The sequence below is a fragment of the Theropithecus gelada genome, chromosome 16, assembly GCF_003255815.1.
Source record: "Theropithecus gelada isolate Dixy chromosome 16, Tgel_1.0, whole genome shotgun sequence".
In the NCBI taxonomy this organism is placed as follows: Eukaryota; Metazoa; Chordata; class Mammalia; order Primates; family Cercopithecidae; genus Theropithecus; species Theropithecus gelada.
Window position 1 is genome coordinate 71,873,784 of NC_037684.1, and position 12,554 is coordinate 71,886,337.

At 45.8% G+C, this 12,554-nt stretch overlaps 2 protein-coding genes across 9 annotated transcripts in view; both read right to left on the reverse strand.

Annotated features, from left to right (window-relative positions):
- LOC112609312 (Golgi apparatus membrane protein TVP23 homolog B) overlaps positions 1-7,211 on the reverse strand; it is a 59,341-nt gene extending 52,130 nt beyond the window's left edge. For 4 of the 6 annotated variants that reach the window (XM_025361869.1, XM_025361871.1, XM_025361872.1 and 1 more), the window contains exon 1: positions 6,893-7,211. In XM_025361869.1, coding sequence (XP_025217654.1) covers positions 6,893-6,904 — 12 coding nt within the window. In that variant the 5' untranslated portion in view covers positions 6,905-7,211. Of the gene's footprint in view, positions 1-5,658 lie in introns of all 6 variants that reach the window. The other 2 variants (XM_025361875.1, XM_025361870.1) reach the window with 2 other exon arrangements.
- Positions 7,212-8,896: 1,685 nt separating this feature from the next.
- The window catches only part of CDRT1 (CMT1A duplicated region transcript 1), a 42,288-nt gene continuing 38,630 nt past the window's right edge, over positions 8,897-12,554 (reverse strand). For 2 of the 3 annotated variants that reach the window (XM_025361103.1, XM_025361101.1), the window contains one exon: positions 8,897-9,761. In XM_025361103.1, the coding sequence (XP_025216888.1) occupies positions 8,944-9,761 (818 nt within the window). In that variant the 3' untranslated portion in view covers positions 8,897-8,943. The remainder of the gene's footprint in view (positions 9,762-12,554) is intronic. The other variant, XM_025361102.1, reaches the window with a different exon arrangement.

A 12,554-nucleotide genomic window follows, 5' to 3' on the forward strand; every position in this document is an offset into this window, starting at 1 on the left:
ATTGCAACCTCCGCCTCCTCGGTTCAAGCAAGTCTCCTGCCTCACCTTCCAAGTAGCTGGGACTACAGGCGTGTGCCACCAAGCCCAGCTAATTTTTTGCATGTTTTTAGTGGAGACAGGGTTTCACTGTGTTAGCCAGGATGGTCTCGATTTCATGACCCTGTGATCCACCCGCCTTGGCCTCCCAAAGTCCTGGGATTACAGGCGTGAGCCACCACGTCCGGCCTCATAACCTTAGGCTTCTAAGAGTGGTTCACACCTCAATTCACTGCAATTCCCCTCAAGGACAACGAACCTGCTCCTGTTCCTCTCCTAGTGCCACTCAACAGCCTCCCTGCCTTTATCCCTCTCTATTCCAGCCTCTCCTCTACATTACCCAGAGCAATCCTCCCAATATGGAAATCATACCATGTCACTCTACTGTTCAAATTTTTCAATGGCATCCCTACAAGTATAGGATAAAATTTAACTCCTTCACATAAAGCATAGAAGATCACGGAATCTAATGCCCCATACTTGCTTCTGACACTGTCTTCATTGAGCACTGTTGAGCACTGAAGCAATACTGTTAACTACATGGTCTCTAAGAAACACTGCAATCTCTCTCCCATCTCCTGCCTTTCACATGTTGTCTCAGAAAACTCTTCCCTTCCCCATGCCCTGCTCACCACCAGGCAAATACCAAATCATCCTTCAAGTTTTTTAGCTCAAATACTGAAATAGCTGAAAACCTGCCTCTGAAAACCCCATGTTCCTACAGCACTTGGACAAATCTCCATTTGAACAATTATCTCGGAGTATTCTTATTGCAAGTCTACCCACTCCTACCTCCATATATAAACTGCTGGAAAACCTGGAGGACAAGGACAGTCTTGCTCTGTCGCCCAGGCTGGAGTACAGTGGTATGGTCTCGGCTCACTGCAACCTCCACCTCCTGGGTTCAAGTGATTCTAGTGCCTCAGCCTCCTCAGTAGTTGGGATTATAGGAGTGCATCTCAGCTAATTAGCCTGGCTAATTTTTGTATTTTTAGTAGAAACAGAGTCTCACCATGATAGCCAGGCTGGTTTCAAACTCCTGACCTCAAGCGATCCGCCCACCTCACCCTCCCAAAGTGCTGGGATTATAGGTGTGAGCCACCATGCCCAACCAGGACTGTCTTTGCATTGTAATAAATCCTGGTGTCTAGCAGAGCATTCAGCCAAGTGATACAATATTTGTTGAAGGCATGAGTAAATAAGCAAAGGAGGCTATAATATACAGCTGACTGTGATCAGGGCTGAGAAATCTAAGTACAAATGGGAGCTGGGGAAGGAAGCAAATCATTCCTACTACAGGGCACTGGAGAAGTTTTCTGGAGGTGAGTTTAGCAGCTGGGCCCTGATAGTCCGCATAGGCCTCCCTAGACTAGGTATATTTTGAAAGGCACAGGTGGGAATACAGGAAGTTTGTCTAAGAAATGGCCAAGTAGCCCATGCAGTAAGTGACGGATGAGAGAAGCGCCTATTGAGCTAAGGCTGAAAAAGTAAAATGGATTCAGATCTATGAGACTAGTGGTTCTCAACCTTCGCTACAATTAGAATGCTCTTTTTATTTAAAAAAAAAAAAAGCTGATAATTGGGTCCAGCCCTCAGTGGTTCAGATATAATTGCTTTGAGGTGTGATCACAATGTAGAGCCAAGATTGAGATCCACCGTATGATGTTATGAATAAAAAGCTGAGGCCTTCTGCTCTTGATCCCAACAGTCTAATCGCCATCCAGCGGCCAGGGAGACTTTTTCACATCAAATCGTATCACTCCCCTACTGAAACCCCTCAGCACTATGACTGAAAAACAGACTCCCTATCATGATCTATCATGATCTGGTACCTGCCAATCTCTAAGACCTTATCTCAGGCCACTCACCCTTCATGAACTGTGGCAGGCTGAATACCTCCTCACCCCTGCCAAAGATGTTTAGGTTCTAATCCCTGGAACCTGTGAATATGTGAATTTACTTGGCAAAAAGAGTTTCACAGATGGGATTAAGTTAAGGATCTTGAGGTCAAGAGATTACCCTGGATTACCTAGGCTGGCCAGATGATGTGATCACAATGATCCTTACAAGAGAAACAAATGAGGGTCAGTCAGAGAAGGTGATGAAACAAGCAAAGTAGAGATAGATCAGAGACAGAGATTCGAATATGCTGTGCTGATGGCATTAAGATGCGGAAGGGATCCCAGGTGTTTAGAAGCTGAAACAGGCAAGGAAACTCATTCTCCAGAACCCCTACCCACACCTTGATGTTTAACCCCTGGAGCCTCATTCTGGACCTCTGACCACCAGAACTTTACAACAGTACATAGGAATTTGCTGCTGCAGTAGCAATAGGAAATTTATACAGTACCTAAGCTCCTGCCAGACTGGCTTTTTTTTTTCTTTTTGAGACAGGGTCTGGCTCTCACCCAGGCTGGAGTGCAGTGGAGCAATCAGGGGTCACTACTGCAGGCTCTACATCCCAGCCTCCTGAGTACTGCAAGCCACCATACCTAATATTTTAATTTCTTGCAGAAATGGGGTCTCGCTGTGTTGCCCAGGCTAGTCTCAAACTCCTGGGCTCTGGGCTCAAGCAATTCTCCTGCCTTGGCCTCCCACAGTTCTAGGATTAGAGGCATAAGCCACCATGTGCAGGCTGGCCTTCTTTTCAGTGCCTTAAACATGCCAAACTTAGGCCCCATCAGGTTCTTTTGCACTTACGGTTCATACCACCTAGAACACTTCTCTTACCCTGCTCTTTGAAAGACTGATTTTGGCCGGGCGCGGTGGCTCAAGCCTGTAATCCCAGCACTTTGGGAGGCCGAGACGGGTGGATCACGAGGTCAGGAGATCGAGACCATCCTGGCTAACACGGTGAAACCCGTCTCTACTATAAAATACAAAAAACTAGCCGGGCGAGGTGGCGGGCGCCTGTAGTCCCAGCTACTCGGGAGGCTGAGGCAGGAGAATGGCGTGGACCCGGGAGGCAGAGCTTGCAGTGAGCTGAGATCCGGCCACTGCACTCCAGCCTGGGACACAGAGCGAGACTCCGTCTCAAAAAAAAAAAAAAAAAAAAGAAAGACTGATTTCTTCTCATTTATTCAGTAAATACTGAGTGCCTACCAAGTGCCAGGTACTGCTGTAAGCGGTACAGATTAAAAAAAAAAAAAAGACAAATAGCTTTGCACTCCTGGAGTTACATTTACTAATGTACATTTACTAAGATGGGGAAGACACAAAAGATTTCAGGGCAAAATCAGCAGTTTGATTTTGGACATTTTAAGATGCTACTATTTTTAAAACCAAAAAGCATTGAGAGGGAGATCCACTGGAGTGTTCTAACTGTAAGACTGCATGTTCTGACTCACCTGTTAAATAGAGAATTCTGGCTACTGTAGTAAAAATCTGGAGGGGGAGGGGAGAGGAAGGAGGGACAAAGGCACGAAGCTAGGAGACTGGTTAGAAAACTACTTCAATCATGAGGCCAAGAAGTAATGGCTTGGTCTAGGGTGGATGCAGTGGAGGTGATGAAAAATAGATCCCAAATACATTTTAAGGTAGAGCTGACAGGATTTGCTGATGGGTTGACTGGGGAGGTGGAGGAAGGGTAAATAAAAGGAATCAAGGAAGATTCCAAAGTTTTTGTCCTGAACAACTAAAAAGATAAAGATGGCTAAGACAGATTCTTGGCATTCCAATAATTAGAGATCACAAAGATAAGAAGGAATAGGCAGTGGGGACTGAAAAAGAAGTACCAAGGAACATGAGGTGAGCCAGGAGGGGGTAGTGTCCTGGAAACCAAACGAAGTGCCTCCAGGAGGAGGATCCATCATCTGTGTCAAACGCTGCTCACAAGTAAGATGAAAACCAAAAAGTGACCACTGTATTTTTTCTTCTTCTTCTTCTCTTTTTGAGACGGAGTCTCCCTCTGTCGCCAGGCTGGAGTGCAGTGGCATGATCTTGGCTCACTGCAACCTCTGCCTCCCAGGTTCAAGCAATTCTCCTGCCTCAGCCTCCCGAGTAGCTGAGCCTACAGGCAACGGCCACCGCGCCCAGCTAATTTTTGTATTTTTAGTAGAGACAGGGTTTCACCATGTTGGCCAGGATGGTCTCAATCTCTTGACCTCATGATCCGCCCACCCCGGCCTCCCAAAGTGCTGGGATTACAGGCATGAGCCACCGCGGCCAGCCACTGTATTTTTAACAGGTCATCAGGGACCTCAGTTCCAGTATGGTTGGGAGAGGAGAAGAAAGGCTGGAACAATTAAAAGACAAGTATATATGATACAAGTCTTTAAAGGAAAAAGAATGGGGTGACAAGTCAAAGAGCATATGGTGTCAAGTTTTCATTTTTTAAGGTAAGAGAAATTAAAACATGTTTATATGTTGATGTGAACAAACATTTAAAAGGATTAAAAAACTGACGACGCAAGAAAGAGAATTACTGGAACAATGCCTTCCAGTAGGCAAGAGGAGATGGAAACCAGGACACAGTAGACAGGAAGACCTAAGAATGGAGCACGGACAGTCCAATTATCATACAAGAACATGAGACCATGAGTGAACAGGCAAATAAATAGGCAGCTAGTGTGAAAATTGTCTTCCAATGGCTTCCATTTTCAGTGAAACAAGAAGTAACATTACCAGCTGAGAGAGGATAAGAGAAGAAATGTTGAAGATTTGAGTTTTAATAGTTGCCTAAGGTGAGAGGGTGAAGGGGCTATAGAAATAGAGAATGACCGCCTGGCAGCACTAAGGGCTCGACTGAGGTTCGCGTCACAAACTTACCAAGTGGGAACAGTCGGCTGGGCCTTGCTCTCGCCTGTAATCCCAGCAGTTTGGAAGGCCAAGGCAGGTGGATCACCTGAGGTCAGGAGTTCAAGACCAGCCTGGTTAACATGGTGGAACCCCATCTCTACTAAAAATACAAAAATTAGCCGGGCATGGTGGTGGGCCCCTGTAATCCCAGCTACTCTGGAGGGTGAGACAGAAGAATCGCTTGAAGCCGGGAGGCGGAGGTTGCAGTGAGCCGAGATCGCGCCATTGCACTCCAGCCTGGGCGAGAGAGAAACTCCGTCTCATAAATGAATAAATACATACATACATAAATGGTGGGAACAGTCGGCATGGTTGTGTTTCTCCAGCCTCATCCGGCCAGGGTGCCAGGTTCAGATGTCAGAAACATGTGAACCTGAACAACTCCATCTTCAATAGCAGCTGGGTAAAATGAGGCTGAAACCTACTGGGCTGCATTCCCAGACAGGGCATTCTAAGTCAAAGGATGAGATATGAGGTTGGCACAAAATACAGGCCATAAAGACCTTGCTGAAAAAACAAGTTGCAATAAAGAAGCCAGCCAAAACCCACCAAGACCAAGACGGTCACGAGAGTGACCACTGGTCGTCCTCACTACTACACTCCCATCAGCGCCATGCCAGTTTACAAATGCCACGGCAACATCAGGAAGTTACTATGTTCTAAAAAGGGGAGGAATGAATAATCCACCCCTTGTTAACCATATCACTAAGAAATAACCATAAAAATGGGCCACCAGCAGCCCTCCAGGCTGCTCTATGGAGTAGCCATTCCTTTACTTTCTTAATAAACTTGCTTTCACTTTGCCACTTTGCACTGCAGACTCACCCTGAATTCCTTCTTGCCTGATCCAAGAACGTTTCTGGGACAGAGGAAGTCTCCCTCTGTCGCTAAGCTGGAATGCAGTGGAGGTTGACTGCAACCTCCGTCTCCCCAGTTCAAGCGATTCTCCTGACTCAGCCTCCGAGTAGCTGGGACTACAGGCATGCACCACCACGCCCAACTAATTTTTGTATTTTTAGTACAGACAGGGTTTCACCAAGTTGGCCAGGATGGTCTCAATCTCTTGACCTCATGATCCACCCACCTCGTCCTCCCAAAGTGCTGGGATTACAAGCGTGAGTCACCGCGCCCAGCCAAGGACCCTCTTTTGGGGTCTGAATCAGGACGCCTTTCCTGTAACATAGCTGAATTTAACCATTATTAGATTTTCTCCACTCAAGGCATCTCCTCATAAGCAGTCTTTTCTGACCACAAATCTTCGTTGTCCTATCCTCAGACACTTGCTATTTCATCACCCTGCCTTTGCAATTATCTGAAAATATCTTTGGTTATATAATTTATCGTGTCTCCCCACCCCACTCCCATCTCCTAGAACCCACTTCTCTAACCCGAAAATAAGGGGCAAAAAACTTGTCTGTACTGGTCACAGCCCTATCCCTGGGCCTACAACCATGTCTGAGTCATAGTAATCCCTCAGTAAATTATGTGTGAGCCGAAACAAAAAAACACGTAAGACAATCTAAGTGACTATAAATACTAGTTTTTTTCTAAAAAGAAGAGATTATTAAATTAATCTTACTAGTCTCCGGTTGCCAACATGTGCACTACAATTAAAAAGCACAAAAGAGAGAATCACCAACATTAGTTTGGGAACAGCAACTTGAAAGCGAGGCTCTGGCTGTGTCGCCGATTCCTACAAGATCGCATCGCAGCTCTGGGGGTCAGGGATCTAAGAGGCCCGCAGGCCGCTACTCCGCACCTCCACCCCCGCACTAAGGGCTGAGGAAAGAGAGACCCCCGCTCGGGCTGGTCAACAACGGGCGTCTCCACAGCCGCAAGCAGTACCTGGCTCGGCGCCGCACCAGTCACGCCTCCTCCAGAGGCCTCAGAACCCCCAGCTACCCTCCTCAGACAACTACCCACAGCCTTCCACTCCCGGCCGCCCCGCTCCTCCTCGAGTTCGAGTAGTGGGCGCAGGGAAGGCAGACTCCAGTCCCCAGGAAGCTGCAGAGCCCATCCCACGAGCCGCCATCCTCCCTGCGCGCCCTCAGCCCCTCACCTGCTGCAACATGGCGGCCCTACGCCAGCCCTACTTCCGGGAGCCACGTCAGCGCAGCAGCGTACGGGTCCGGGTCGGAACTGACGCGACTCGTCACCAAAGGCCAGGAGGGACCACTGTAGGAGCCTCCGTCCGGCTTCACTTCCGCGTTGAGGGAGCAACGCCGGAGGAGTAACTCCGGGGGCGGAGCGAGCGGGGGCGGAGCTGCTGTGTGGGGCGGGGCGAGAAGCGCGGACACGGCGGAGGCGGAGCCTGGAGCAGGAGCGAAAACCGGCTGGGAAAAGCATTGGGACCACAGTGGGCTCTCAAGTGGAAAGCTTCATGGTCTGTTTTGAGGAAATGTTTGCTGTCCATCCAGTGCAAATTCTGAAGTCATTCCCGCCAGCGTCGCTGCCCGGAATGCAGGAGGTCGGGGTTTTATTCTATAATTTAATTTTCTTTGAATATTTTACAAAGACGTACTCCTGTACAGTATTACTTTTGTACTTTAAATTGTAGAAACAACTTTTTAAAATATGTGCTTGCGAAGAAGTAAAACGTTAAGAAAAACAAGGCAGGAGGACTCTAGAGTAAGTAATGGACGGCATTATTATGGGAGGTATAACCTTAGACGCCAGGAAACTAAGGAATAGGAATTGAGACCTTGCACCCTGGAGCTTGGACGCCTGGGTCCTCTATTGCCAATCATATCACCAACCTTTATGTACTTCTTTGTCAGTCGTAAAGTGGGGATGATAATGGTTTCCTTACTAGTAAATGGGAGTCGTTATTCTTATTACTGTTTTAAGTCCTGCAGCTCATGTGTGATCTTGCCTGAACAAAGGATGTGAAATTGAGGGGCGTTAAGTCATTTTTGAAACGGTAATGATGACAGTATCCTATCTGTCTGGCCTAGTCAGACTGCTGCTGTTAGCATAGTGATATTTGCACGTTTCCTTGATTGAAGGGATTTTCTCTATTAAAATAACAAATTTTACGTGGCTGTTTGCCAGTGCCATTTAAAACCTAATATTCTAATAATGAATGAAAGGGGAAAAAACACACACGCGTTTCTCAAAGGCGAGAAAGTTCGGCAGCACAATCGCATTCGTGCCCTTGGAGATGAAAAGCTGACAAATTTGGGGCCTGTACATCCAGCCTGCCCATGGCAGGTTTTCAGTGGTCCACTCAGTGCTGTGGAGTTTTGTGGTGTTTTTGCTTTTTAAGGCATTCTGTTTTAATTCATTACCGTCTTTTAATTTTTAATAGCTAGTTGTTAAAGCTCATTTTGTATTTTTAGTAGAAACGAGGTTTCACCACGATGGTCAGGCTAGTCTCGAACTCCTGACCACAGGTGATCCACCCGCCTCAGACTCCCAAAGTGCTGGGATTCCAGGCGTAAGCCACCGCGCCTGGCCAAGGCTTGAACTTTCTGATGGGCTCAGTGGGCTGCAGTCTTCTAAATTACCTGGTCCCTGACACCATAGTCCAAAGGTTTAAGCAGAAACCTCAATGCCCTTGATGGTACTGGCCCTCTTTGTACAGAGGATATTATGCTAATTCTCTTCCTTAGGAGTTAGCCCTGAGAAGGAAAAGCTCAATGTCATCAAATGCAACAGGTCAACCCCATTAAGGGCTTCCCCTTTTAAATTCTTAATGGGTTTCATCAGGCTTCTATGCAAAAATACCAGAAAACTCCAATGCATTACCCTGATATAATCCCATAACTTCATTTGCCGGAAGAACTAATAGCACTAACTTGATAGTGATGAATGGTATCTAATTTCCAATGATCGTCTCCCCATCCTCCATCAACGAAACTGGGCTTTCCTAATGCTCACTAAATTTTTTTCAGTGGGAGTACAGATGCTAATCTCACCCAACCTCCTTCTGTTTTCTTATTTTGATGATATCAGATATTTGGCTCAGAGGAAGATAATTGGGAGTTCCCACATTAATTACCAGGAAAAAAAAAAAAACAGTCAAAAAAAAAAAGAAAAAAAAGAAAAAGGCCAAATAGCAACATCCACTTGGCTGTTTATTGTAAAACATTGTAATTTCCCAAGGCTGGTTCAGATAAATACATTTTGTCCAAGTTCAGGGGCCGCTGTTTTCCCTTGCTTCATGAAATTATCAATAGGCAGGCCTTTGATTTTCCTGATCCATGCAGCTTTGCTGGCTTTTCCTGGATCAACCACTCCAGTGGACTCCCTGGCCTGATATTCCTTCATCTTGGCTTCCTGGTGCTCTTTCTCCTCCTTCACGGTCAACAGCACGAACTCAGTGTTCACTCTAAGGGGATCAAGGGCTGTGTAGATGCGAGGCCGTTCTTTGTTAAGAGATAGGGTGGCTGTGCCCACTTGTGGAGCTAGCATGCGGTTTGGTTTAATGACCTGCATACTGGTCAGGGGACTGCACACTGCCCTTTCAATTGAACTAGTCACTTGGTCTCCACCCTTTAAGCTGCCAGAGAACCTGGAGCGGATAATCATGGGCTGCGGCAAGGTGGACTGGACTCTGGGACTGTGCAAAGAGATCTTCAGGTTGGGCTGCAGTTTCTGGATTTCAAGGGGAATACTGGTTTGTTTCACATCTATAGGAGGATTGCTCAATCTCAACTGATCAACTGCATGTTGGATTGATTTTCCTTTGAAATTCAAGACCTTCCTTGGGTATGAAATTGAAGGTCCCCAGACATCAATAATTTCTGTTCGAGGCCTACAGGGATAGGCGAATTTCCCGGAATTATGGGCTTGCTGCAGGGCGCTGACAGTCAGGAGGAATTGGTCAGGTGACATAGGAATTTTCCAAGACTTTTTATTTGGGTGATTGAGCAGTTTTTCAGGAGTTTCCAATTGTCCTTGTTTTTGTGCTTTCTCCACATCATCTGCTTCTTCAAAAAAAGAAAATGACAAAAAATCGGCATTCTGTGAAAAATATTAAGTACGTATGCATTAAGTACTTGGGCATTCAGACTTCAAAGCACATTGAGGTCTTTGTTGTCCAACAGCAACAGGTATGCCATCATACAGGCAGGCATCCTCAGTCGTATTAGAAATGCTGATACTAGAAATGATTTAATAAAACTAGTTTTAAATAAAATGCTAGTATTGAGTAAAGTGTATATTCGCCCCTAAGTGTGCATATTTTGAAGGCAACATGTGATTTCGATGCTCCACTTATTTTTGAAAATGTGAAGTTGGGGCCGGGAGCAGTGGCTCACGCCTGTAATCCCAGCACTTTGGGAGGCCGAGGCAGGCGGATCACGAGGTCAGGAGATTCAGACCATCCTGGCCTGAATACAGTGAAACCCCCTCTCTACTAAAAATACAAAAAATTAGCCAGGCGTGGCGGCATGCACCTGTAGTCCCAACTACTCAGGAGGCTGAGGCAGGAGAATGGCGTGAACCCGGGAAGTGGAGCTTGCAGTAAGCCGAGATCGTGCCACTGCACTCCAGCCTGGGCGACAGAGCAAGACTCCGTCTCAAAAAAAAAAAAGAAAATGTGAAGTTGGGAATGACCTTCACATCTCATTTATGATTCACACAAGGCAGATCTTAATAAATTTATAGTAGCATAACTGTATTTTTCAACAATAATTATATTGCAAAATTTGGTCTTTACCTTATTAATCAAATTTGACTCCAAATAATCTTGAATGTTGCCCAAAATAAAACCTGTCTTTAGGCCAGGTGCAATGGCTCACGCCTGTAATCCCAGCACTTTGGGAGGCCTAGGTGGGTAGATCACCTGAGGTCAGGAGTTCGAGACTAGCCTGACCAACATGGAAAAACCCTGTCTGTACTAAAAATACAAAAAAATTAGCTGGGTGTGGTGGCAGGCACCTGTAATCCCAGTTACTCAGGAGGCTAAGGCAGGAGAATTGCTTGAACTCAGGAGGCAGAGGTTGCAGTAAGTCAAGATGACGCCACTCCACTGCAGCCTGGGCAACAGAGTGAGACTCCATCTCAAAAAAAAAAAAAAAAAGTGAAATCAAGATGTCAAAATCTTCCCTATTCTCCTTGCAAACTCAAAAATTTTTCTCCTTTTATAAAAAAGGAATTATGGTGAGCTCATTGTTTATTAATTTGTCTTTTTTCAAATGATAATGTATTGTGGATCTCTTTCCAAGTTAGTATATACAAATCCTCATCATATAACTTTTAGCCATATATAATATTCCATACAATAGATTTTTTTATTACTTAGCCATTGCCTGTTGGTGGACATTTAGTTTGTTAATGATCAACCTAGAAGAAAATGCAGGCACCATTTTTATTTATACAAGGAAGTACAAAATGCCAGCTAACTCCCAGAGTTGGCACAGATGCAGTGGGGTCTCCCATGCATTGCTTGTGGGAGTGTAAATTAATATAATATTTTTCAGGACAACCTTGGCAATATCTTTCTAGTTTTTGAATGCACTTATCCTTTGGCTTAGCAGTTTCACTCATAGGACTTTACCCTTCAGGTATACCTGTACCTGTACACTGACATAGGTTTATACAAGGATGCCCATTGTTAGCGCAGCCCTCATAAAACAATTGTTTTCCCCTCACCTTGAAACCAATCTCTGCACAGAGTTTGTTCCAAAGAAACACTATTATACTAGTCAAAAATGTTTGAAAGACATTTTAAATTTTTATCTATGTCCTTAAAAAATAACAAAGGGACATCCCAGTCATGAGTCATGATGTCCAGAAACTTTTTTTTTTTTTGGTGGAGTCTTGGTCTGTCACCCAGACCGGAGTTGCAGTGGCACGATCTCGGCTCACTGCAACCCCCACCCGTCTCTGGTTCAAGCAATTCCCCTGCCCCAGCCTCCCAGGTAGCTGGGATTACAGGCACATGCTACCACGCCAGGCTACTTTTTTTATACTTTTAGTAGAGATGGGGTTTCACCATGTTGGCCAGACTGGTCTCGACCTCCTCACCTCAGGCAATCCACCCACCTCAGACTCCTAAAGTGCTGGGATTACAGGCATGAGCCACCACGCCTGGCCACTTTTTTTTTTTGTAAGAGACTAGGTGTCACTATCACCCAGTGGTGCAATCATAGCTCACTGTAACGTCAAACTCCTGGGCTCAAAGGATCCTCCTGCCTTAGCTTCCTGAGTAGCTAGGAGGTGTGTGCTACCATATCTGGCCAATTTTTAAAATTGTTTGTAGAGATAAGGATCTCACTAAGTGGCCCAGGCTGGTCTCCAACTCCTGGCCTCAATGAATCCTCCCACTTTGGCCTCCCAAAGCACTGGAATTACACGCCATGAGCCACTATGCCCATCCCAGCAACACTTCTTAAAAGGCACATCCCCATCTCTCTCTCTCTCTCCCTTATCTCCTTATCTCACATATATAGCACCTGCCCCTAATCTCTCTCGTTCCTAATAAAGTCTCTTAAAATGCTCCCTGAAACCAGCCTCAATTGCCTGTTCTCTCTTTTATTGTGCCCATTTCTCAGCTTGATGACATAACAGTCCAAGAAGTGAGGAAGCTGGCAGGGAACACAGGCGGGCTGTCAGCCAAAAACCGGAAAATAGTTCTCCCTCTGTGGCCTCAAGTCAGAAAAGGGACAATTAAGGAAAACCAGTCACTCTTGGGAGAAGCCAGGCATTGTATTCATTCCAGATTCTCAAAGATAAGCAAAGGTAGTGGCCTGCTGGAAAACAATAGGAAACTAGAG